This window comes from Trachypithecus francoisi, unplaced genomic scaffold (assembly GCF_009764315.1).
Source record: "Trachypithecus francoisi isolate TF-2019V2 unplaced genomic scaffold, Tfra_2.0 Lachesis_group6, whole genome shotgun sequence".
Taxonomy (NCBI): Eukaryota; Metazoa; Chordata; class Mammalia; order Primates; family Cercopithecidae; genus Trachypithecus; species Trachypithecus francoisi.
This window is the reverse complement of record NW_022681471.1, coordinates 46,338,634-46,365,364: the sequence shown is the minus strand read 5'-3', so window position 1 is coordinate 46,365,364 and position 26,731 is coordinate 46,338,634. Positions and strand designations below refer to the sequence as shown.

Here is a 26,731-nt window from a genome sequence, read left to right as displayed (position 1 = left end):
TAACACTCATGGTGCTGTTGTCTCCTAGAATAACAATGCCCTTTTCTGGAATACCCCCTTTTCTGGAATACCCTGGTCTTTGGCTATTTTACAGTTAACACTTTTTTTCTAAGTAGAAGGAATATACTAAAATAAGATTAAAAAGTATAGTATAGGAAGTACATAAACCAATAGCAGTCATTATTATCATTATCAAGTATTAGGTACATCATATAATTGTATGTGCTATACTTTTATGCCACTATCAGTGTAGTAGGCTGTTTACACTAGCATCACCACAAACAGGTGAGTCATGAGTTGTGCTTCAGTGTTACAATGGCTGTGACCGACATCACTAGGCAACGGGAATTTTGCGGCTTTAGTATAATCTTACAGGAACATTGTCATATATGCAGCTTGTCATTGACTGAAATGTCACTATGTACCACATGACTATATTCTCTTAAATAATATTTTGTAGTGGTTTGACAAACTTAATTCTTTCCCAGCAACCTTCACAAATCTGTGCCTAGTAACGTTGTGCTCTCAGTGAGATTGTTGATGCTGAGCCTCATTGTGTCCATGAGCTCTTCTTTGGTTACCTTGGATAGACAGGGCAGTAGTGGCAGCTTAGAAAAGATTAGAACCCAGCATTCACTTATGATAACTCAGAGGGTTGCAAAAGGTCAAATTATCCAAGAACAAAAACAACATCCCCGATATTGCCAAAGCTCTCCCCACACAATTCCCTTTTTATTACACAACAGAGAAAATAACGATGGGATATTGTGTTTGCGTTATACTTCTCTTTTTTGTACCCCCCCAAATATATTCCACATATCTAAAACCACCTATCTGATACCCATTATTCATTCTTCTGACTTGTATCTTGTCTATATTCTCATCATCTACCTTCGTCCTACTTAGGAAAGTAATTTTTTATGTGATCTCTTTTCTTCTTTGCCATGTTTTAATGCAATCCAATTATCACCCATTGAAAATACTTTATTCAAGCTACTTTGTGAAGGTTCAGGGGGATAAAAGAGACCAGAACCGTTTACTATCCCCAGAGCAATAGAATGAGGCTTCTTAAAAAACAAAAACAGAAACAAAAACAAAAAACGGCTTTTCTAGACAAATAGGTAGCTAAAACTCTTTTTATTATTATATTTTTAAATATATTAATGGCTTAATATTTAATATTTGGATAATCTAGGTTAATATAGAGATACAGGTGACCCATGCATCCTTGCTGACTATGCTATCTAGGATATGGGAGATGACAACCTAGCATTGTTGTCAAGGATAGGAAAGTTTTCTCTCCACTGAGCTAATAAAGGTTTCAAACCTGCACTCTCTGATTTTTTGGCTGTCTGTCTGAAAACTTCAGAAACATAACCCTGTCATAATGCCTTGGTGATAAACTCTTAAAAGCTAAACACTGGGTCCTGCCAACAGAAATCCGTATCTGACCAAAGAACTCTGTCATTTTAAATTTGGTTACCAGGAAAATTTTGACCCAGGCTGACCCTTCTGTTATGAGTCTCTGGAAGAATGATGGCTTCTTTCTTTAGAGTCCCCAACGCAGACAGTTTTCTTTTTTCCATTTGATCATTACAGGAAGAGATGTGTCAAATGCAGCTCCGTGTCTCTAACCTAAATAGCGAGAATGTGGCAGGAGATGTGTTTACCCACTCACTGTGATAATAAATGGGGCTATGAGGGCCTCACCAACTTTACCTAGTTTTATGATTTTCTATAACATTATCTTAAGAGACCTAAACCTCAGAATCATTATCCATTAGCAATGTGTAGGTTTTAATGCTTCCTGCGAAATAACACCTGAACGTTAAAGGCAATAAAAGTCTAAATTTAAATCTTAATTTTGTGAGTATGTTGCGAATAAAAAAGCTCAGCAAAAGAGGATAAAAATGCAACTTTCCCATACTGAATCGGCAGCTGCAAACCGCAAAGCACAGGAGCAAAGAATTGCCAATTGTTAATGAAGGTAGAATGAAAATGGCACTTCTCTGTATAACGAATGATTTTCAACCCCTATCCAGGAATCACCGTATCTGAAAAGGAAGTTGCTGCCAGGCCCTATAACACATAAGAGACTTCTCATAACTGATCTAAGGCCAAGTGAATGCTATCATGCAGATATGGTCAGTGCAAAAGCATAGTGCAGGCCAGGAGTGGTGGTTCACACCTTGTAATCGTAGCATTTTGGGAGGCTGAGGCAGACAGATCACCTGAAGTCAGGAGTTTGAGACCAGCCTGGCCAACATGGCAAAACCCCATCTCTACTAAAAGTACAAAAATTAGCTGGGTGTGGTGGCACATGCCTGTAATCTCAGCTACTCAGGAGGCTGAGGCAGGAAACTCACTTGAACCCAGGAGGCAGAGTGAGCTGAGATTGTGCCACTGCACCACAGCCTGAGTGAAAGAGCAAGACTCTGTCAAAAAAAAAAAAGAAAGAAAGAAAGAAAGAAAAGAAAAGAAAAAAAGCATAGTACATGAAAATACATTTTAATTTGTGTGGGAATGTAGATGGATGTAAGAGATAGAAAGAGGTCAAGGATAGTAAGTATGGTAGTTGCCAAAGATGGTTGTAGTTCACCAATATGTTCACAATCAGAGACGTGAGACTAAGCAATACTCACGCTGGGGTTATTTCTTTTATTTACTTATTTATTTATTTATTTATTTATTTATTTATTTGAGACAGAGTCTCGCTCTGTCACCCAGGCTGGAGTGCAGTGGCGCGATCTTGGCTCACTGCAAACTCGGCCTCCCGGGTTCATGCCATTCTCCTGCCTCAGCCTCCTGAGTAGCTGGGACTACAGGTGCCCTCCACCGCGCCTGGCTAATTTTTGTATTTTTAGTAGAGACGGGGTTTCATCGTGGTCTCGGTCTCCTGACCTCGTGATCTGCCCCCCTCGGCCTCCCAAAGTGCTGGGATTACAGGCGTGAGCCCCCCACACCCGGCCACGCTGGGGTTATATTCACCAATTTCCTCACAGTTCGAAAGTGAGCGACATCATCTTTGGTTCTACCAAAGAGACAGGATTCCAAGCCCAGGAGGGAGTGAATACTTGTGGAGAGAGGGCATACCTCCTGTTTTGGAGTTAGACTTTGGCTCTGATTTTGTCTCACCCTCTTCCTAGTTTTGTGACCATGGTCATTAGCAAGAGTGCCCGTTTCCTTGTTTCCTGGATCTCTATTAGTTTTATCATTTATTTGCTGCTTTGTCAGTCAATTTAGGTAGAAAAATGCCATCTTATTGCTGTTTTCTATTTGCATCTCTTTGATTATTAGGGAAGGTGAATATCTTTTATGTATTGGTTTTAATCTTTATTTTGAATATTTGGGTTTTGAGGAGTCCCGATATATAGCACCTCCCTTTCTCCACTGAACAAACTGGATAGATAGATATAAAACAAATGGAGTTGCAGATGGAAGCCAAAATGTCAACATTAGTAAAAGGGGAAGAGGAGAAGTTGCAGGGTATTGATTATTGTGAGAATCAAATGGGCTTATTTATTAATTATTACTTTATTTTATTTTATTTTTTTTGAGATGGAGTCTCATTCTGTTGCACAGGCTAGAGTGCAGTGGCACGATCTCAGCTCACTGCAACCTCCGCCTCCTGGGTTCAAGTCGTTCTCCCACCTCAGCCCTCTGATTAGCTGGGATTACAGGCACCCACCACCACGCCTGGCTAATTTTTGTATTTTTAGTAGAGTTGGGGTTTCACCATGTTGGCCAGGCTGGTCTCAAACTGCTGGCCTTAAATAATCTGCCACCTCCGCCTTCCAAAGTGCTGGGATTACAGGCGTGATAACAGAACTCCAAATTTAAGCAAACCTACCCAAATAACCTAGAGGTTTGTAGCTGTACAGGAAAGGACAGAGATTCCTGTGGTGGCACCATATGAGCTTGCTCTCAAGGAAGTAAATATTAGGAGTGGGGAAAAATTATTCTCTCAGAACATTGTGAATGGTCTGTTTATGTCTTTTGCCCATTTTTACTCTACCATTTATTTCTTATTAAAATGTAAGAGCTACTTTAGCAATATTTTTGCATTGAAAACAGTTTTTTTCAAGTTTGTTCTATATTTTCAAATTTGGCTTATTGTGTTTTTATCAATAAGAATTTTTTTTTTTTGTTTCCAATTTCAGGATATTCAGATACATACATATCTCTTTAAGGATTTTTGTTGATGTTTTATATTTAGAAAGGACTTTAGTTGAAAAAACGATGAAACTTTCTGAAAGATGAATGAGAAGACCTGAATAAAAAGAGAGACATACATCATGAGCCAGGGCCAGGAGAATTAAAATTTCAGGGAATTGTTTATCCCCAAAATAATGTATAATTCATTGCAGTACAAATAAGAATGTAGAGGGGCTTTTTAATAGAGTTTGACCAGTTGGATCTTGAAATCGTTTTTAGAAATAAGTTGCCAAAATAGGCAATAAAAATATATAAAAGATGTTCTTTACTGAGTCTTTATGATAAAGGCATTTCTACCTTTTTTTCCCGCAGAAAATCATCCACTCTTGTAGTTTGAATGTAAATTACACAGACACATGTTGCCATTCCGCTTTCAATTGCTTTAAAAATGATAATCTTTTCGCTTTAAGGGAATTTTAGTTTAACTTGGTGATTCTCCTCCCTTTGAGGGAAAGGCCCCCTGCTATTCCCATCACTGGGAGGGGGCGGAGCCTCGTCGGAGCCGCTCCAAAGGAAGCTGTACCCGGCCGGTATTGGGGGAGGGGCAGCATTTCAAGAGGCTGCAGCTGACAAGAAGCTTCAAGGTAATGGCTGTCTCAAAGCCAGTTATTTTCTGGGAATTTCTTCGGGCCTTGGTGTTAAAGTAAAAGAAAAAAAAAGAAATAGAGATTGTTGCCTGACAGAGGTGGGAATGGAATATGGTTTTGTTTGAACTGCTGTTATTGGAACAGAATTAATCCTCTGGAATTTTTGTTTCGCCCGATATTTTTAAAGTCCTCCATGTGGGAATGGGCGATCAAATTACAGCTTCTAAATTAAGACTTCGGTGAGACGTGCTGTTCCTGTTAATTTTTTACGTGGCATTACATATTTCTACCTTTGTTACAGATTTTATTATATTTTGATTTAAACACATTATTATACGCAAAAAGTGATAGAAAAATGTAAACACACAAAGAGAATGACATATAGGGACACAAATATAAATGTTCATGAACATGGAAAGGGATTCAGATATGCCGTCGAGTGATAACACTTGTAAAGATGTGTATTAGTTTTCCTTAGGAAGGGAACTAGACTCCCGAGTTAAAGTCAGCATCTCTGAGTGTTCATCTCTGAGTGTTCAGATTATGGAAGTTTTTTTAAAATCTATTTTTCACTAGTTTCAGCATTTTTAGAATTGTTTTTATTCGTGCTCATTTTTATAATAAGAGCAAAATAAAGCCAAAAGAGTTAACCCATTTTGTTTCAAATGCGTGGACACACATAGACACCGCAGACACGCTCCCATACTCCCTTGTCTTTTGCCAATAGTGGAATTTTTCCTGGATCTGATCAAGTGGGTAGCCTGGTTCCTGTGTCAACTACAGCCCTGCATGTGTCCTCCCTGCAGCCCATCCTTTCAGTCCACAGGTACAGCCATGGTCAGCAAGAACCACTTTTCTATATCATCTAAGTTTAAGAGTGAGAAACGGATAGGATTTGGTTTATTTCTATGAACAGTTTTAAAAGTATTATGTACTATGGTGCATCCATACAATGGCATGTTATATAGCTGACAAATGAAAGTATGAACTTGTAGTGACTTGAAAAGATGTCTGAGAAGTAAAAAGAGCGAACTGCAGAATGGTAAGCACCATATTATGTCATTTAAACATAAAATACTACATTAATATATGTGTAACCAAATCAGAAAAAATATAAACCAGCTGCTAATGGAATTATTTGTTCAGTTGAAGAGATAGGGCAGACTTTACTATCACTATTTTAAAAAAGTTCTTAATACATATTTAGTCTTTTTTTAAAACAAAATCGGAAAAAAGATTGAGGTAAAATGTTGCAAAGTTGGGGGAAAATTACATTTGAAGTGATTCACTGAAAAATCACATTGAAAATACTTATTAGTATGCAAAAGTGTTTAAACCATGAGCTTAACCAGAACAAAAAGCTGATTTGAAATCATATGCATTCATATGTTTATGTAAAGAAAAAATATGGAAAGATATACAGGAAATAATATCTTTCCAGAATTATACTTTCTTTTTATATATCTTACTCATATTTTCAATTTTCAGTAACCATGCAATTATATTTCTACAATCCGACCATTGTAGGTGAAGAGATTCGGATTCCATTTTTTACGTAATGCATAACAAAACTAAATTTGAGCATGGTGTATTCTAGAAGCCTGAGAAAGCTGCTTGCTGGCAGGATGTAGTTCCCACCATTCTCCCACAAGGATGTTGTAGTAACAGTTCTGTTTCTCATCACAAGATGGCGCTTGCAAGATATCCTACATTTTCTCCAGACAACTATTTTTATGAAGTGAGCAAACAAAACAATGAAATGTATTTTATTATCAGACTGTGAGACAGCATGTAGAGTATGATTCAAATTCCACTCAAAAAATTGTACATGTCTAGAAGAAAAGCCCCACTCAAGAACTGATGTGAGGACTTAAACAGAAATCTTAAAAAATGCTGCTACATAGTCTGCCCCATAGTAGACACAAGTCAATTGTCCTTTCCCTTTTCTCTTTTTTCCACCTTGTAATTTTCCTGAATAATATTATCTTAGCATGAGCCAAATAACATAACTGACAAAGAGAGCATTTCATATTATAAGAATATGAAGTGAAAATAGATGGCATCTGCATCACAGATGAGATTTCACCTCATTCCTGTGTTTTGGAATGACATACCTGTTAAAGTTTAGGCAGGAAAATTTATTTACACCTTTTCCATTTCGTTGGTTTGATTCTCTGCCTGCCTTTATCAGAGATGCACTTGACATGGGAAATCTACATGTGATGCCAGGTGAGCCTCAGAAAAACAGTGGAACCACAAAAGTGCCAAGCAGGGTAAGGGCCCTGTCAGACAAGCAGTTGAAGTAAGAATTAAGACAGCTGAATCTCAGTGCCAGACACACTACTATCTATGTGACAGTGGGTAAGGCTTTTCCAATTTCACAAAGCATTTCATGGTAAAAACATTCTAAGTTGAGAATATGGGATACAACTGATTTCACTCTGGCTCAGTAGCCATAACATTTTAAATTAAAAACTACAGATTCTAATGTTGGGAAAGAATTATATATGCTAAACTCCTGTAGGAAAAGTATGCAACCAGTCATAATGATGTCTAATTATGGAAGACTTGGATGTCCCAGCCATCTGCCTGACTCTCAAGAAATCCTTAAAAACAATCCTTTCCAATGGGTGGCCATGGCAACCATTCTGAGTCTCTGACTTCTAAGCTTATTCTCTTAATAAGGTCGTTGTTGTCTGGATTAGTCCAGGGGGCGCAGACCCCCAGTATCTGTGTCTGGCTGCATTGGGTATATAGGGCAGCACTGTTAGCTTAGAAGAGTCGAAAGAGGATTCCTCTAGAATAAGACTTAAGAGTCTCCAAAGTACAAAAATATTCGTTAATAGGAATAGTGTCCCCAACATATTCCCCAGCTTTCCCTGGATATCTCCCACCACCCTCTCATACACACATACATTCATTCCTTAGATGTAATAACTATAATAAGGGCTACAAGCTGGGGCATTATAGAACTACTCTTCTTTTCTTAGATTTTTAAATATTTTCCCCCAACCACAATATGTTTATTTGTCTTGTGCCCAGTATTTATTCATCTTTTGTCTTCTCCATTTCCATTGTCCATCTTCCTACTCCTTTGAGAGAAGAAATCCATTTGCTTATTCTTTTTTCTTTGCCTTTCCTTTAAATGTGTACCCTCTAGTATTGCCTGTTTGAAATTACTTATTCAAGCTTCCTTGTCAGTTTTCAGGGAGGCATGAACAAGCCACAGAAAAAGAAAACTATTTAGTAGCCCTAAGGCAATAGAGGCCTCTAAAACCACTGCTTTTCTGGTTAAACCAGACAAACACAGACTAGTGACGTAAGAATTTTTGTTAGATGATTGAAAGTTCACTGATTGATTTCTAACCTGTATCCAGATAATAATTCAGATCTATGGTTTATTTGAAACTTTTTTCTTGTCCCCTTCTTTTATATGTCCATATCTACCTCTTGCTTCACACTTAAATTGTCACTGAACTTTAAAAAATTATTCTAAAATATTTTGATATTTGGTAGCACTAGTTGTCCCTCCAGTCTGCTAGTAAAGTCAGAACTCGGTCCTAAACCCATGTCTCTATATCTGTTTGTGAATTTGTAATATGTAACAACTTTGCCATAATACTTGCCTGAGGAACTCTGAGGTTTAGACATTGAATCTTTAAGTGTCTCATATCTCCTCACTAAAGAACTGATAAGTACCTTTATTTAGAGTGGTGGTGTGTCCACAGTTGGTTCCTTCTGATGGGTTCTTGGTCTCACTGACTTCAAGAATGAAGCTGCGGACCTTCCCGGTGAGTGTTACAGCTCTTAAAGGTGGCATGGACCCAAAGAGGGAGCAGCAGCAAGATTTGTTGTGAAGAGTGAAAGAACAAAGCTTCCACAGCGTGGAAGGGAAACTGAGCAGGTTGCCACTGCTGGCTGGGGTGGCCAGCTTTTATTCCTTTATTTGTCCCCGCCCATGTCCTGCTGATTGGTGCATTTTACAGAGTGCTGATTGGTGCATTTACAATCCTTTAGCTAGACACAGAGCACTGATTGGTGCATTTTTACAGAGTGCTGATTGGTGCATTTACAATCCTTTAGCTAGACACAGAGCACTGATTGGTGCATTTTTATAGAGTGCTGATTGGTGCATTTACAATCCTCTAGCTAGACACAGAGCATTGATTAGTGCATTTACAGTGCTCTAGCTAGACAGAAAAGTTATCCAAGTCCCCAGTTGAACCAGGAAGTCCAGCTGGCTTCATCTCTCAGTGGCAGGAATAATTTTTGTCCTGTCCTGGCTCTTTTTCTATGGGTATCTCAGAGAATGGTGGAGTTAAGAGAGGACTCCTTTTTACTTTAAATTCCCCAGGGCAAACCCCACATGGATTTTCCTTATTACTTGTTTATGCCAGGAAGAACACTGCAGTTTAGTCTGTTTACTGGAATATGCAGCGTGCAGTAGAGCTTTGTTTGTCTATGCACTGTAATGATGGGATTGTGAGGCCCTCATCAAACTTGTTTCCATTTTATTCCTTTGAAAAATGTTTCCCTTTCCATCATCCTGTGTCATGACTCCTAATAGTTTTATTTATTGGCATGTGTAAGTTTTGCCTGGGAATATCTACACATTGCCTGGGAAGTATAAAATCTCCAGTGTGGCAGGTTTATCCCTTTATCCCTCTAAGTCACTAGCTGGTAATTTTTCTTTTTATTCATATACATTTTATCAGGGATTATGGAGTCTCTTTCACCCTGACAGTGAATCACTATATCTGACTTACCATTTTCTATACTTGGGATGCTCATTATTACTAAGGTTTTCCTGATGTTCTTCCTCTTCAGGTGGGCTAATATTCAGCCAGTTGACATTAATAAGATTGAACTCTTTTTTTACAGTGAGATTCAGTTGTTACTTGTCTGTGCTTCTGTCTTGCGGGGGTCATTGAATATTTTGATTATCTATGAAATGTCTAAGATTCCTTGCTTTACCAATGTCCGTGGCCTCCTCATTGTCTTTGGGAGTGTTCTAACTGGACTGTTTATACTTGTTATATGGGCCTTATGCACTAAAATAATGACTTTTATTTATTCTATAACCACTCTGTTTCCCTGTCATATGTTACTCAGCTTCTGCTTTTAACTGGGTACATATTCTTAACTAGATCATTATCTCCAGATTGTAGCATTTTGTTTTCTACTTCTTTCTTCCTCCCTATTTCCTCCCTTCCTTCCTTCCTCTCTTTCCACTCATATGGTTTAGTGGCATGTGAGAACTTCAGTGTGGTTAGAGGCTCTGCCAATGGGGATAATTTCATGTACTGTATAATGCTGATGTCATCTGGTTTCTTGACATATGTCCTGTGCTAACTAACTCTCAATGAAAGAGATAATTAGTGAAGACATGTATTTTTAAAAAGTTATATAACTGCATCAAAAGTCACGTGTTGTAGATGCCCCCAATGCTTTAAAGCAATTCAGAAATAGAAGTTATAAAAATTAATAAAATAAATCAAAATAATTTACATTTTTAACATATTATTTCTACACTACAGAGGGTATTTTTACACATATCTTGTGGAACCCACAGTCTTCTTTGGCAATTATTGATTCAAAGTACAAATCAAAATCCCTATATGTATCCAGATTACTCTCACAGTAAAATACAAATGTCTTATATTATCATATTCTGATTGGATGACTTTTTAAGACTCGGGTTTAAAGAGGTATAGTTTACATAGAGTTAAATTCACTCTTTTAGATGTACGGTTTGATGAGCTTTGAGAAACATATACCATCATGTAACTACCAATACAGACAATCTGTATAACCTTTCCTTTACTCCAAAATGTTCCCTCCTGCCCCATTGTAGTCAATCCCTATCTCTGTCAGTTCCTGACAACCACTGATTTGATTTCTGTCCCTATAGTTTTTCATTTTCCAGAATGTCATAGAAATGGAACCATAAGGTATATAGCCTTTTACATCTGGCTTCTTTCACTTAGCATATTTTAAAAATATTCACCAATGTTGTTGCGTATATCAGTAGTTTATTTCTTAATGTAGCCGAGAGGTGTTCTATCATATGGATGTTCTGAAATTTGAGTATCCACTCACCAGTAGATTTGTAGTTTTTGGCAATTATGATTAAAGTTGTTAAACATTCTACAATAGGTCTCTGTGTGTACACAAGTTTTCATGTCTCTTGAGTAAATACTTAGGAGTGGGATTTCTTGTTTTTGTGATAGGTGTGTGCTTAACTACATTAGAAATTGTCAAATTGTTTTCTAAAGTAGCTGTGACATTTTGCATTTCCACCAGCAATGTATGAGAGTTCCAGTTGCTACACATCATTGCTAGAAGTCGATACTGTCAGGATTTTATTTTATTTTTAATATTAGCTATTCTTATAAAGGTGTTAGTGGTGTCTCATTGTGGTTTTACTTGCATATCCTCAATTACTAATGGTGTTGAGCATATATTCATGTGTTCACTTGCCATTCATATGTCTTTTCTGATGACGTGTCTATTTAAATTGTCTATTTTTATTTGATTATTCAATAATCTTATTTTTGAATTTTGAGGGTTCTTTATATATTCTGGATAAAAGTCTTTCATCACATAGGTGTTTTGCAAGTATTGTCTCCCACTCTAGGTTTCCTTTTCATTTTATTTTTTGAAAAGAAGTTGCTTTCAAGTTCAATTTATTAATTTTTTATGGTCCATGCTTTTAAAATCCTAATAAATCTTTGCCTAGACCAAAATCTCAAAGATTTTCTACTTTTTTTTACAAGTTATAATTTTTGATTTTATATTCAGGTCACTAACCCATTTTGAGTAATTTTGTATATCTTCTTAGCTGAGGGGTCAAGAAGAATATTTTGGCATATGATGTCCAGTTGTTCCAGTACCATTTGTTGAAAAGGCTACCATTTCTGCATTTAATTACCTTTGTCCAAAATCTGTTGGTCATATTTGATGACCTGTTTGGATTATATTGATCTATAGGTCCTATGTCAATAACAAACTCTCTTAATTACCATAGTCTTGAAATCAGGTAGTATGAATCTTCTAACTTTTGTATTTTTTTCTCAAAATTTGTCTGGCTGTTGTGGTTCCTTTGCTTTTTCCACATACATTTTGGAGTTCACTTCTCAATTTCTATGAAAAACCTACTGGGATTTTTATTGAGATTGCAATAATTCTGCAGGAATGTTGGGGAGATACAACATCCTAAAAATTAGTATTTCAATTATTCTGTCAAAGAACGTGGTATATTTTTCTATTTATTTAGGTCTTATTTAATTTATATCATCAGTGTGTTGAAGTCTTCAGCATACAAATCTTGTACATAGTTATCCTCCCTTAGTATTTCCCAGTTTTTGATGATATTACAAATGGTACTTTTTAAAACTTGAAATTCCAAATTGTATTGTGTAGAAACAAAATAAATTATTTTATATTGACTTTATGTCTGGCATTATTGTTAAACTTATTTATTAGGTTTCATAGTTTTGTAGCTTTTTTTTGGTATATCTATTGGGATTTTCTACATAGATCATCTTGTCTGTAAATGCAATTTTACTTCTTCCCTTCCAATCCATATGCAATTTATTTATTTTTCAGGCCTTATTGTATTGGCTAGGATCACCAATGTAATGCTGAATAAAAGCAGTGGAAGCAAACATCCTTGCCTTGTTTCTGATTTTAGGGAAAAAGTATTCTGTGTTTTACTATATGTTAATCATAGTTTTTTTATTTTATTTTATTTATTTTTTTGTAGATGCCTTTAATCAGGTTGAGGAAGATCCATTAAACTCTTACTATGCTAAATGTCTTTTATCATTATTTGTAGAATGTTATTCATGCTTTTTCTGTAAAAATTGAGATTTTTTTCTCCATTTTAGTCTGTTGATATGGTGAATAATATTGATTTGCAAATGTTGAACCATCCATACGTTCCCAGGATAGACTCCATTTGGTTATAATGTATTATTCTTTTTCTTTATCATTGGCTTTGATTAATAGCATTTCGTTAAGGACTTCTGTGTCTATGTTTATGAGAGATATTGATCTGAAGTTTTCTTTATTTGTTATTTTCTAGTTTGGGTATCAGGTTAATGCTGGTATTATAAATATGTTGGAGAGTTTTTCCTCCTTTCCTCACTTAATTGTCATCTGGCTTGCATAACTTATATTATTTGTGCTTCAGTTGGAGCCTGGAGTGCCACAGGATTTTTTTCAATGATTCTCCACTCTAAATTTTCAGTAGTCTCTTCATACTTGTGCCACCAGCGGAGGGTCTGTCTTCTTACTCTTGGTCACATGACAGCAGCTCACTGCTGTTATTATCAGGTGCTAGACTCATGATGAGGTAGGAAGTACTGTCTGTTATCCTGTCTAGCCACAGCCTTAGCGGCGCTCTATGAACATGGACCTTTAGGGTAAGCCTTTCTCAGCATTCTTTCCTCTCCCCATGGCAGCTAACCTCTGATTTGTATATGTGGTTGATCTTTGGTCAGATACATCTTCTTGCCTCTTTCTCAGCAATAGGTGAACACTGCTTTTCATTCATGTAAGAACTGGGTTAGAGAGGGTTTCCTCCAGGGCAGGGGTTTATCCCTTCTACTTCTCCCGGAGCAGCAATGGATCTCTGCCTTTGTCCTGGAAATTAGGGGGTTTCCTATCTCTCCCTCCCAGGCTAGTAAGTTTTGCTTCTACCCCTCCACCAGAAGCAAGGGATTTTTGCCTGGGTTCAGGAGAGGGTTTGCTGCTTCTCCTCTAGTGTCTTAAGGCTTTGCTTCTCATGACAGAAGGGTTTTGTGGGGTTGTATGTCTGTCCCCCAGCAACAGCTGATTACGTTCTGCATACCAGAACCAGTGACATGGACTCTTTTAGGTCTCCTCCTTTGTCCCGAGTAATTTTTTCTGAGCTTCTGGTTAAAGACTGTGAAAAAGAACTTGGTAGTAAGTGTGTAAGTGTCTGGGGTTCCAGATATTCCAAACTGACAAAGCTAACCCATGCTTTACTTTTAAAAGTTCATTAAAATTTCAGCTTGTATGACAGTCACTTCTGTCTCCATGTTTGGACAAAGGTTAATATGTTTTGTCTTTCTTTAAAGGGGCTGGTCACCCTTTGGAATTCACTTTAACTCAGTTCCCTGATAGACTCAAGGAAAGTTATGATTTTGTAGGTTGTCTAGAGATTTATCATTATTACGTTATGAATGACTTTCTCTTACAGCTTTTTATATCCTAAGTGGAAGTGCAATTGGTGCTTTTGAAAAAATATGTGTATGGGTGTTATTTGGGGATTTTTTGTTATTAAGTATGCTTTAGGAAGAAGCAAATGCTTTCTAAGGCATACTTGCAAAGACTTGCTTTTTATATAATGGTTATTACTACAATTTTTCATTTAAATTTTTATTATTTGAATTGCTATACATTAAAATTATACTTTAAAGTATGATACACTATACTTGACCATTTTTTGTATACAGTTCTCTGGATTTTAACATTTATAAAGACTCATATAACCACCACCACAGTCAAAAAAGTTTCATCACCCTCACAACTTCCTTGGCCTGTCTTTTTATAGCCACACCCTTCCCCACCTGTAACACCTGGCAACACTGATCTTTTCACCACAGCTATACTTTTGTCTTTTTGAAAATGTCATATAAATGAAATCATAAGGTATTGTAAACACACCCTAGGTGACCCACCCCTTATATATTCCCCATGGTAAGAAAACACTTTTGGCTTCTATCATTGTTGTCATTATTAATAATAATACTAATGTTGTTATACAGAGTGAGTTGGTTATGGCCCTCTCTTCCAGGAAATAACCATCTAATTATTAAATAAGATCATATGTTGAGTGCTTGAGAACATTGCCTGGCATATAGAAAACTTGTATAGGTATTAGGTATTATTATATCTGTAATGATATATATCTTTATCATAAAAATATTAATAGTGTAATATTAGCATTTGCTATTATTGGTTATCATTTTTCTCCACCTCCTTCTACAAATTGGTGAAATAGAAAGTATTATTCATGGAATTAATCTTTTCCTTTGCACTTCGTTTTGAAAATGGTGCCATAGTATAGCATTTCCTGATTTATGTGCAATCTAGAAAATATCCAAAATAAAGCAAAAAAAATTTTTTAACATAATTATCATACTCTGTGTGCATTTTTTAAACATGTGAAATGACAGAATGAAAAATATTACATTATAAAATATATAATAAAATAAATCTCATCATTTAAATAAAACCATATATATATTGACCTGATAATCCTCTTTAGATTATATATTAATACCTCAAAAGCATTGAAAGAATAATTGTATAATAAGAATTATGTTATTTTCATTTTTTTTTTTTTTTTTTTGAGACAGAGTCTCGCTCTGTCCCCCAGGCTGGAATGCAGTGGTGCGATCTCGGCTCACTGCAAGCTCTGCCTCCTGGGTTCACGCCATTCTCCTGCCTCAGCCTCCCGAGTAGCTGGGACTACAGGTGCTCACCACTACGCCCGGCTAATTTTTTTTTTTTTTTTTTTTTTTTTTTTTAGTAGAGATGGGGGTTCACCGTGTTAGCCAGAATGGTCTCGATCTCCTGACCTCATGATCTGCCTGTCTCGGACTCCCAAAGTGCTGGGATTACAGGCATGAGCCACCACGCCCAGCCTTTTCATTGTAATTTTTATAAGATCAACTATTTTGTTCTCGTACTAGAAAAAAAAGACTGGAAAACAGAGAGACTTTGGTAAGATAGAAGTTTAATGTTCCACTAACTCAAAGAGATTGGAATGAGGTGATCCCATTATTGAGTGGTTTAGGGTCACACGTCCCTAGTGAGTTGCATCCTTTTCTGAAGTCACTTTGTGGTCCAGAAAGGCTGCCTGAACTCTCTCTATCATGATCAAATCTGGGAAGCAAGAGAAAGGGGGAAAGTGGAAAAAAAAAATGCCCAAGCTGGCTATTTGTCCCCCTTTAGAGATGCGTTCTCTAGAATCTTCACAGCAAATTTCTGCTTGCGTTCTTTGGCAAGAAATTCCATCACATGACCATGGCTTGCAGTGAGGGAGTCTGGAAAAGACAATATTTTAGGAGATTAAACTGCCACCTTCAATACAACTGGTGTTCTGCTAATGAGGAAGAATGCAAAGAGTGGATCTTGGGTGAGCAACTAGAAGTTTCTGTCTCATTCATTACAAATATGATATACGATTGTTAAAAAAAAAGAAAAGAAAAAGAATGTACAGTTTGTGTGTAATCCAAATCAATATCCTTGGCAGTCTATTTTCAGTAACAGAAGTCTATAAAAGATTGGAAGGGAAAATTTCCTGTGGCAGAGAGAACACTACATGTTTGTCAACCTCTGTCTCATTTTTCTCCTGGAGTCACCGGGAGATTACATTCCCCAGCCTCTATGCCTGTTGGGGCTCCATGCCTAAATTCTGGTTAGTGGACTGTTAACTAGCAGTGATGTTTGCCAGACCTGACCACTAAAACCTTCCATATGACTCTCCATCCTCCCTCTTGTTTAGGCTGTTAGCTAGATGTAAAGAATGCAATGAAGGTCTTTAAGACCCAAGTAGATGGTAGAGCCACAGGATGGAAGAAGACTGGGTCTCTTAATGACTGCTTAGAACAGAGAAACTTGCCCCTATTTGGTCCCATGATGCCTTACATTGAACCTTGACATCAGCAAAATAAACTTTTGGGGGATTGAACCTCTGAGATTTAAGGGTTGTTTATAGCACAAAGCATTATATACTCTTAGAGTCCCCAGTAATACACCAGCCTAGAGATGGCTTTCATTGATTTATTGATATTTTATTTTAATATTAATGCTTATATAAAGGTAAATGTTAAAATTGTAATTATATATATATGAGTAATACTACATATTATATGATACAGAGGCCAAATAAAATGCTTTATTCCCCAAATTATCACTAGTGATAATTAAAATTGACTTTCTGAGTTAAATCAGAAATCTATACTTAAATTTAACATAGAATTTTGATGAACAGAACGTGCAAAATATATTCAGACCTGTAAATAAAAACATAAATCCAAAAAAATTAATTCCCCTCACATTGAATCACCCAAGTAAAAACAACAAAACTTAAGAAACAGAATTGTCGATTATTGATGAGGAGATATGAAATGAGTGCTTTCCTGGTAAGCCAATGATTTTAACATCTAGCAAGAAATAATCACATATGTGAAGAAATCTCTGAAACTTCCTGAAGAGTTTAAGAGAAGAACTGAATAAAAGTAGAGACATACCATGTCCTGGAAACAAAAAGATAAAAAAAGAATTATAAAGAGATTAAGTCTCCCTCAAAGAATGTACAGTTTTTGTGTAATCCAAATCAATATCCTTAGCAGTCTATTTTAATGGAGCTTGACCAGCTGGATTAAAATTCACCTATGGGGTTAAGATGCCAGAGATGGCAAGAAAAAAATATGTAAGGAATATTAGTACCTGGGTTTTGATTATATGATAAAGTGATTTGCTGCCTCTTTTCTTCAAGAAATCACACACCCTAAGGGTTTGAATAGAAATTAAGCACACTTGTTGACATTTCACTCAAAAGTTTTTTAAAAAGGAACATTCCTGCAGTTCAACACTTCAGCGGTTTCTCTTGGCAATTCCCCCTCCCCTGATTCAGGGAGGGGCTTTCTGTTCTTCATAGAGCCAGGGGGCGGACCCTTCTCTGAGCCTCTAGGAAAGGAGCTGTGCCTGGCCAGTCTTGGGGGAGGAGCTGCATTTCACCAGGCTGCAGCTGACAAGAAGCTTCAAGGTAATGGCTATCTTAAAGCTACTTATTTTCTAGTGACTTCTCAGGATCTTAGAGTAAAGATGAGAAAAATAGGAGTGGCAGTCTTGCAGTGGTGGGAAAGGTGTGTGGTTTTGAGAATTGCTGGCATTTTGAAGGAGTTAATCCTCTGGAATTTTTGTATCTTCCAATGCTTTACAAGTCCACAGTGGGAGAAGGGGTGATCAGATTACAGCCTCTAAATTAAGGCTTCAGTGCAGCATGACTGTTCCTGCTAATTTATTGAGTTGGCATTCCTTGTTTATATTGTTAGACACTCCGTTATTGTTTGAATGTTTAGGAATTTATTAATTTGCACAGAAAAATAACTTAGAAGTATTTGACAACATGGGGGGAAATACACCTATAAGTTGATTGATACATAAAAAGACTGTATGTGTCACATGTTCATGAGCATGGAAAAGGGATCAAATATGTAGCTGAGTGAAGATACTTTCACATAATATATGCATGTATATATGTGATTTTTAAAATCTGGAAGAAAATAATCTCTCATGTTAACAGCATTTCTGTGTGACCAGGTCACCATCTTAATATTATTTTTAACCTATTTCAGCATCTTTAGAGTAGATTACTCAGTGATTATTTTTATAATCATGAAAGAAAAATGAAGCTGAAACAGCATACCCGTTTTGTTTCAAGTACATAAACACACATAGACACACAAAGACATGCTCCCATATCCCCCCATCTTCTGCCAATAGTGGAAATTTTCCTGGACCTGATCAAGTGGGTAGTGTAGTTGCCGTGTCAACTACAGTCCTGCATGTGTCCTCCCTGCAGTTTATTCTTTCAGATCACAGATACCAGCGTGGTCAGGAAGAGCCATTTTTCTGTATCATCTAAGTTTAAGAGTGAGAAACAGAGGATTTGGTTTATTTCTATACACAGTTTTCAAAATATATGGCATGGTACATCTATACAATGAAATACTATGCATTTGGCAAATGTCTGAGAAACAGTATAAGGTGAAAAAAATTATATAATAGCACATACTATATGTTCTCACTTAAGAAAAAATATGTATGTTAGTATACCTATGTATGTTACTACAACCAAATCAGGAAAAACATATCTATGAAAGTTTTAACAGGATTACTTGTATAGTTGTAGAGACAGGGATGGCTTTACCATTTTCTACTCTTTAAAATTATTATATATATTTATTTGGGATTTGTTACATCTTCAGGGAAATATTGAGATAAAATGCTACAGGCTTGGGGGAAAACCTCATTTAAAGTAATTTATATCAAATTATGTGGAAAATCTTGAGGTGAAAGATGTTCAAGCTATGCTCTTGAGTGGGATCTGAGGCTGGTTTCAAATTTTCAAATGAGATACATTTATCTTTATATGTAAAAATGTTCTAGAAATACATATAGAAAATATTCCTAGCGGTTATCTGTCTAGGGTTGTACTTTATTTTGCATATATCTTTCTGCATCTTCTCATTTTTAATAAACTTCTGAATGTTTTCATAATCAGAAACACTGTAGTTGAAGACATTATGATCTGGTTAGAATCCCACACAAAAAAACTTTCAAATTTAACATAGAAAATTCTAGAAGCCTGAGAAGACTCCTGGCTAACTGGATGTAGTCCTTATGGAATAAGGATGGAAACTACATCTGATCGTGAGTGAAGTTCCCTTCAACTCATGAGTAGTTCTGGTTGTCATCATAAAAGGGCACTTGACAGATTTTCTAAATTTTTTCCAGCCAACCATTGTTATGAAGTAGAAAAACAAAGCAATGAATCTATTTTGTGTTAGTAAACTATGAGACAGCATGTAATTGCAATTCCACTGGGAAAAAAAAAAAAAAAAAACCTGTATGTGTAAAGAAGAAAACTTCCACATGATAACTGATGTGTGTATTCAAACAAAATCTACATGCTGACTCATAGTGTACACAAGACAATTGTTACTTCTTTTTTGTCTAGCTCCACTCCACCATACTTTTCTTCAGAGATGATTTCAACATAAACTAAATAGCACAAATTTATCCCAGAGAGCATTTCAAATTATAAAAATCAGAAGGAAAATAAACACGGCTTCTACATCACAGATGAAATTTTGCCTCATTCCTATGTTTTAGAATGACATGCCTGTTAGAGTTTAGGTAGGGAAAATTCTTGACACCTTTCCCATTTCGTTGGTTTTATTCCCTGCCTTCCTTTTGAACAGCATAGGTTAATATCAGAGATGCACATGACCTGGGCAATCTGCATGTGATTCCAGCCAAGCCCCGGGAAGACAGTACAACCACAGAAGTGCTGAGTCTGGTAAAGGCCCTTCTGGACAAGCAGTTGGAGTGAGAATCAAGACAATTAACCACAGGACCAGACCCACTAGGATCCACGTGACAGTGGGTAAGACTCTTCCAATTTCACAAAACATTTCACGGTAGAAACATGTTGAGAACTTGGAGAATAATGTATTTTGCCTCCTGCTCTACAGCCATCCTAGCATTTTAAATTAAAAGTCATATTTCCTGTTAGAATCAGGTTGATAATTTGAGGTACAATTCATTTTCCTCCCTGTTCTGCAGCCATGACACTTTATAATTAAAAGTTGTAACTTCTAGTTTGGAGAAGAATCTCACTTTTTAAACCGTTATGAAGAAATCACGCAAGAGGCTATTCAGGTGTCTTCCTGAGTTCAGGCCAATGGCCTGACTCTCCAATCCTTTGTAATGATCCTATCCAACAAGTTGTCATAGCAGTAATTCTGACTCTCTGCCTTCTAAAATTATGCTTTTAGAAGAGTCATTGTATTTTTGTCTGGGTCCAGGAGATACAGACCCTGTTGTCTTTGTCTGCCTGCTCTGGGTGAACAGTGGAGCACTTGCAGCTTAAAAAACGTAAAGCTGTGTTTTCAACTAGAACACTGCTCCTCAAAGAGTTATTTTTAAACACGTAGCATTAGAAGCACTTAAGAACTTTTTAGAAATACAAACTTTTGAGCACAAGCCAAACCTTCTGAATAAAACTCTCATGATGGGGCCTAGAAATATAAGTCCTCCAGATGATTCTGACACATGTTAAGTTTGGAGACCCACTGCTATAGGTATGACATTAGGGACACAAAAGTAGCAAAGTATGTACTTACATAAATAGAGTTCCTGACATCCCATCACAAGCTCTCTCACCTCTCCTTCCATGTACATACATTCCCTCCTTAGTAAGCATGTTCAATAATGAGGGCAAGTTCTTGAATTTGAGGTATTATAAAACAACTTTTCTGGTTTTTGTCCACCCCTGCCCCTGCAATCTTATATTATGCTGCCTCCTCTGTCTCATGCCCCATTGAGCATTGTTCTTTTATCTACTCTCCATTTGTAATTACTCACCTCCTGTTTTGGCAAAATAATTGTATTTGCTGATACTTTTCTTCTTTTCCTTTTCCCTATTTCAGTATCTTCCGGTGTTGTCCCATTCAAACAACGTTTTCAAGCTTCCTTGGAAAATTGAGGTGGAGAACAGGCCACACAAACTGCAAACCCTTGTAGTCATAAGACGAAAGAGGCTTTGTTAAGAGTATTTTTTTGTGTAGAACTTGCATTAGCAATTACAAAGACAGCCACATCAACTTTGGTAATAACCCTTGGCACACAAATATAAAACAAAATGGAGTCTGAGTATGTCCTATGCCACTGGAAAGACCAGTTATGGCCAGCAAAAGTTTTGTCCAGATCTGAAACTTCATCAAACAGTAAGAGGAAAAAGGGATTTTCTCTAGAAGTTCAAATACTCTCACTAGATGAAAAAATTAAAATGGACAGCACAGAAACAGAAATCCTAAATAAATCTCAAATTGAAGCCATTGCTGCCTCATTAGGACTACAGTCAGAGGACAGTGCTCCGCCTACAGAGGAAACTGCCTATGGAAGATCACTAAAAGTGGCACTGGATATTCTGAATGAGAGAACAAATTTGAGTCAAGCAAGCACTTCAGATGAAGAGGAGATCACTATGCTGTCTCAAAATGTACCACAAAAACAGTCCGATTCACCCCCTCATAAAAAATACCGGAAGGATGAAGCCGACTTACCAGAGTGTCTTCAGGAAAGTGAAAACTCAGCATGCTTGTTAGCATCTTCAGAGAGTGATGATTCCCTGTATGATGATAAATCACAAGTGCACACAATGGCCGATACTATTCCAAGTGAAGTGGAAACAAAGTCATTACAAAACTCTAGCTGGTGCGAGACTTTCCATTCACTTTCAGAAGATAATGATGAAAAAGAGAACAAGAATAAGATTGATATCTCAGCAGTTCTGTCTGTGCATTCTGCAGTCAAAGAGGAAAGTGCATGTGTTAAAGATGAAAAGTTTGCTCCACCCTTGTCATCAGATATCCTCACTATGCCCAAAACTTTGAAAGAAGAGAGCCAGGATACATGCCCAGAGACCCTGGCTGTTCCCTCTGAATGCTCTGCTTTCTCAGAGAATATTGAGGATCCTGGAGAGGGTCCCTCAAATCCATGCTTAGATACCAGTCAGAATCAACCTTCCGTGGAATCAGAGATGGGGGCTGCAGCATACCCTGGGAGTTGTTCAAGGGAATGCCAGGTTTCATTTAGTGCCTCTAACCCTGTCTGGGATTATTCACGTCTTATGAATAGTGAAAGAAATTTTCAGAGACTGGATTTGAAGAACTTGAGGAAGACGGTCAAGCCTCTGACAAGTCATTGCTTCCAAGTCGCATTAATCTTTCTCTATTAGATGATGATGAGGAAGACGAAGAACTTCCACGCTTCATTTTACATTATGAGACACGTCCATTTGAAACAGGAATGATAGTCTGGTTTAAATATCAGAAATATCCATTTTGGCCAGCAGTGATAAAAAGTATCAGACGAAAAGAGAGGAAAGCAAGTGTGCTTTTTGTTGAGGCAAACATGAATTCTGAAAAGAAGGGCATTAGAGTCAATTTTAGAAGATTAAAGAAATTTGATTGTAAAGAGAAACAAATGCTAGTGGACAAAGCCAGGGAGGATTATAGTGAGAGTATTGACTGGTGCATCTCACTAATTTGTGACTACAGGGTTAGAATAGGTTGTGGTTCTTTCACAGGCTCTTTGCTTGAATATTATGCTGCTGATATTAGTTACCCAGTTAGGAAAGAAATAAAACAGGATACTTTCAGGAACAAATTTCCAAAGCTGCATAATGAAGATGCCAGGGAACCGATGGCTGTGACTTCCCAGACCAAGAAAATGTCCTTCCAAAAAATTCTCCCTGACCGGATGAAGGCTGCTCGGGACCGAGCCAACAAGAACCTGGTGGACTTCATTGTGAATGCAAAGGGAGCGGAGAACCATCTTCTGGCCATTGTAAATGGCACTAAAGGATCCAGATGGCTGAAATCATTTTTGAATGCAAATAGATTCACACCGTGTATTGAAACATACTTTGAGGATGAAGATCAGTTGGATGAAGTGGTGAAATATTTACAAGAAGTCTACAATCAAATAGATCAAATAATACCAACTTGGATAAAAGATGACAAAATTAAATTTATCCTAGAAGTTCTTCTGCCAGAAGCAATTATTTGTTCAATTTCTGCTGTTGATGGGTTAGACTACGAGGCAGCTGAAGCAAAGTATCTAAAAGGACCATGTCTAGGCTACAGGGAAAGAGAATTATTTGATGCAAAAATAATATATGAAAAGAGACGAAAACCACCAACAAATGAAGCTCACTAAATGTGCTGAAAGTTGAAACCATGACAGGGAGCTCTCATAGATACTAGTTGAAAAAAATCTCTGAAGAATTCTCTCTAATACATATTTTCTGCAAATGGGAGAATGGATAATGTGTTCACTTCTTTTTTGAGATATCTAGGATCTGTGGTTATAATTACATCTTTATTTCTTTTTCTTGCGCTTCTTCAAAGTTAATTTTGTCAACATATTTCAGCAGTTCTACTTTCCCGTACATTTTTAGAAAGCATAATTCCTAAATGATTTATAAGGGAAAGTACCATTTTGTTTTATGACACTTTTGAATATATGCTGTATTGTTAATATATTGTGCACAATTATTTTAAAGTTAAAATTGCACTGGTGTTAGATATTAACCAAGATGATTGAAAAAAAGCCTAAAAGATACATCATTTCTATATTCCTTGCTTAATTTTTATAAAATATTGAGTTTTCCCTCACATAGTTGAATTATTTTTCTTGCCATGCCTATTTATTTTTGCAAAAAAATTATATGATGTATAGAACCAAAGATAGATTTGCTTTGCTATATATTATAACTATACTTGCTTTTGCAATAAAACAACTTGTAATTCAAAAATGAAGATTATCTGCATATAGTATTTATGTGTGTGAATAACATCTTGGCATGCAGAAAATAATTTTGGCTGCTTTAAACAGAATTGTTCATTCTACACTTCCCTGAAATTCCATTTTTGGGAATGTCTGTCCTTCAATGGCTGAATAGTTCCTTAAATCAGTCAAGCTCCTGGCTATCTTCATAACTAACAGTGATTGGGTCTTCTTAATATAGCTGTCTGACCACATGTGGAAGGCAGCTAGACTTATTGTATTTACAGCCTGGCCACTCTAGACATATGAATCCAGGCTGACTGCTTAAGTGCCCATCTCGTTTGATATAAACTGTAGAAAAGGCAAGCACTTTGTTCTGAGTCTTCTATCTCCAAATACATAGTTGTCTCAAACCAAACAAGCTTTATCAAAATGGCTTACTTGTAGAATAGTTTCAATGATATAAATGCCAACTGGCAAGTCATTCCAAACTGCTTGAAGGAGTAGATGGACCAGAATCTGAGAATTTGGAAATAGGTCACAGAAAAAGCCTCCATTTGGCTATATATGACAATTATCTGAGTATGGTTAAATATACACAATTGAAAGTCTGAAGCCAATGAATTGTTTATTCTAACTTGAAATATATTTTTGTGAGAAATAATGTTAGAAAAGTTAGTTTATTTTAAAAACTTGCTGTGAAAGGAAATTCTAAGGGCTTAACATGAAACTGTCTGCATTTTTACGTGTTAGACAATGGTCGCCCTTGGGCTCTTGTTATACATTCACATGGCTACGCGTTTATGTAAAGTTTGCAAAAGTTTGGTGTTTTGATTTACAATAAAACTATTATATTATTCACCTTGGATTTTTACATCATCCTACTTGAAACCGTGCAGCTACATAAGTGGTGTTTCTCCAAATTTAACACACACACACACACACACACACACACACACACACAAAATGTATATATATGATTTGTTTGGAATTTTTGGTTCTTGTAGTTGCCATCATTTTAACACTCGCTATAAGTTGTCATTCTAAATAAGTATTCCCTTTCATGTTGATTTTTTGTATTACTTTAATAGAAAGCCTACTGAATTTTATAAGCTGCATGTCCCACAAAACCTCTCTGGACCCTGACTATAAAAGACCAAGACTTCTTAGACATACAGCCTCTATCATTCCGCATACCTTCCTCATTGCCCTAAGAAGTAATTTACAACAAACCATCATCACACTGTATGTGGATTTTATAACCTGGATAAAACACACTTTATTTGCTCTATAATTGTATTAGTCCATTTTCACACTGCTGATAAAGATACACCAGAGACTGGGCATTTTACAAAAGAAAGAGGTTTAATGGACTTATAGTTGCACATGGCTGGGTGGGGGCCTCACAATCATGGCAGAAGGCAAGGAGGAGCAAATCACATCTTACATGGATGGCAGCAGGCAAGAGACAATTCATGCAGGGGAGTTCCTCTTTATAAAACAATCAGAATTCGTGAGACTTATTCACTATCATGAGAACAGCATGGGAAAGACATCCCCCCATGATTCAATTATTTCCCATTGGGTCCCTCCCATAAAACATGGGAATTCAAGATGAGATTTGTGTTGGGACAAAGCCAATCCATATCATTCCACCCCTGGCCCATCCCAAATCTCATGTCCTCACATTGCTAAACCAATCATGCCTTCCCAACAGTCCTCCAAAGTCTTAACTCATTTCAGCATTAACTCAGAAGTCCACAGTCCAATGTCTCATCTGAAACAAAGCAAGTTCCTTCTGTGTATGAGCCTGTAAAACCAAAAGCAAGTTAGTTACTTCCTAGATACAATGCGGGTATAGGCATTGAGTAAATACAGCCATCCCAAATGGGAGAATTTGGCCAAAACAAAGGGGCTATGAGCCCCATGCAAGTCTGAAATCCAGCAGGCCAGTCAAATCCTAAGTCTCAAAATGATCTCCTCTGACTCCATGCCTCATATCCAGGTCATGCTGATGCAAGAGGTTTGTTCCCATGGTCTTGGGCAGCTTCACTCTTGCAGCTTTGCAGGGTATAACCTCCCTCCTGGCTGTTTTTATGGGCTGGCATTGAGTGTCTGCGGCTTTTCCAGGTGCACGGTGCAAGCTGTTGGTGGATCTACCATTCTGGGGTCTGGAGTACGGTGGCCCTCTTCTCACAGCTCCACTAGGTGGTGCCCCAGTAGGGACTCTGTGTTGGGGCTCCAACCCCACATTTCCCTTCTGCACTGTCCTAGCAGAAGTTCTCCATGAGAGCCCCACACCTGCAGCAAACTTCTGCCTGGGCATCCAGGCATTTCCATACATCCTCTGAAACCTAGGCAATGGGTCCCAAACCCCAATTCTTGACTTCTGTGCACTGGCAGGCTCAACACCACGTGGAAGCTGCCAAGACTTGAGGTTTGCACCTTCTGAAGCCATGGCCCGAGAGCTACATTGACCCCTTTCAGCAATAGCTGGAGTGATTGGCACACAGGGCACCAGCACTGCACACTGCACAGGGATACTGGGCTGCACACAGCATGGAGATCCTGGGCCTGGCCCCTGAAACCACTTTTTTCTCCTAAGCCTTTGAGCCTGTGATGGGAGGGGCTGCTGTGAAGACCTCTGACATGTCCTGGAGACATTGTCCCCATTGTCTTGGGGATTAACATTCTGCTCCTCGTTACTTATGCAAATTTCTGCAGCTGGTTTGGATTTCTCCTCAGAAAATGGAATTTTTTTTTCTATCACATTGTCTGGCTGCAAATTTTATGAAATTTTATGCTCTGCT

At 37.2% G+C, this 26,731-nt stretch overlaps 1 protein-coding gene across 1 annotated transcript; it reads left to right on the top strand.

Annotated features, from left to right (window-relative positions):
- Nucleotides 1-19,828: 19,828 nt before the first annotated feature.
- PWWP3B (PWWP domain containing 3B) lies at nt 19,829-24,782 on the top strand. The gene is given in 3 exon segments (XM_033201583.1): nt 19,829-20,013; nt 21,059-22,288; nt 22,291-24,782. Coding segments are annotated over 2 exon segments (2,079 nt in total). The 5' UTR covers nt 19,829-20,013; nt 21,059-21,270; the 3' UTR covers nt 23,352-24,782.
- Nucleotides 24,783-26,731: the final 1,949 nt, after the last annotated feature.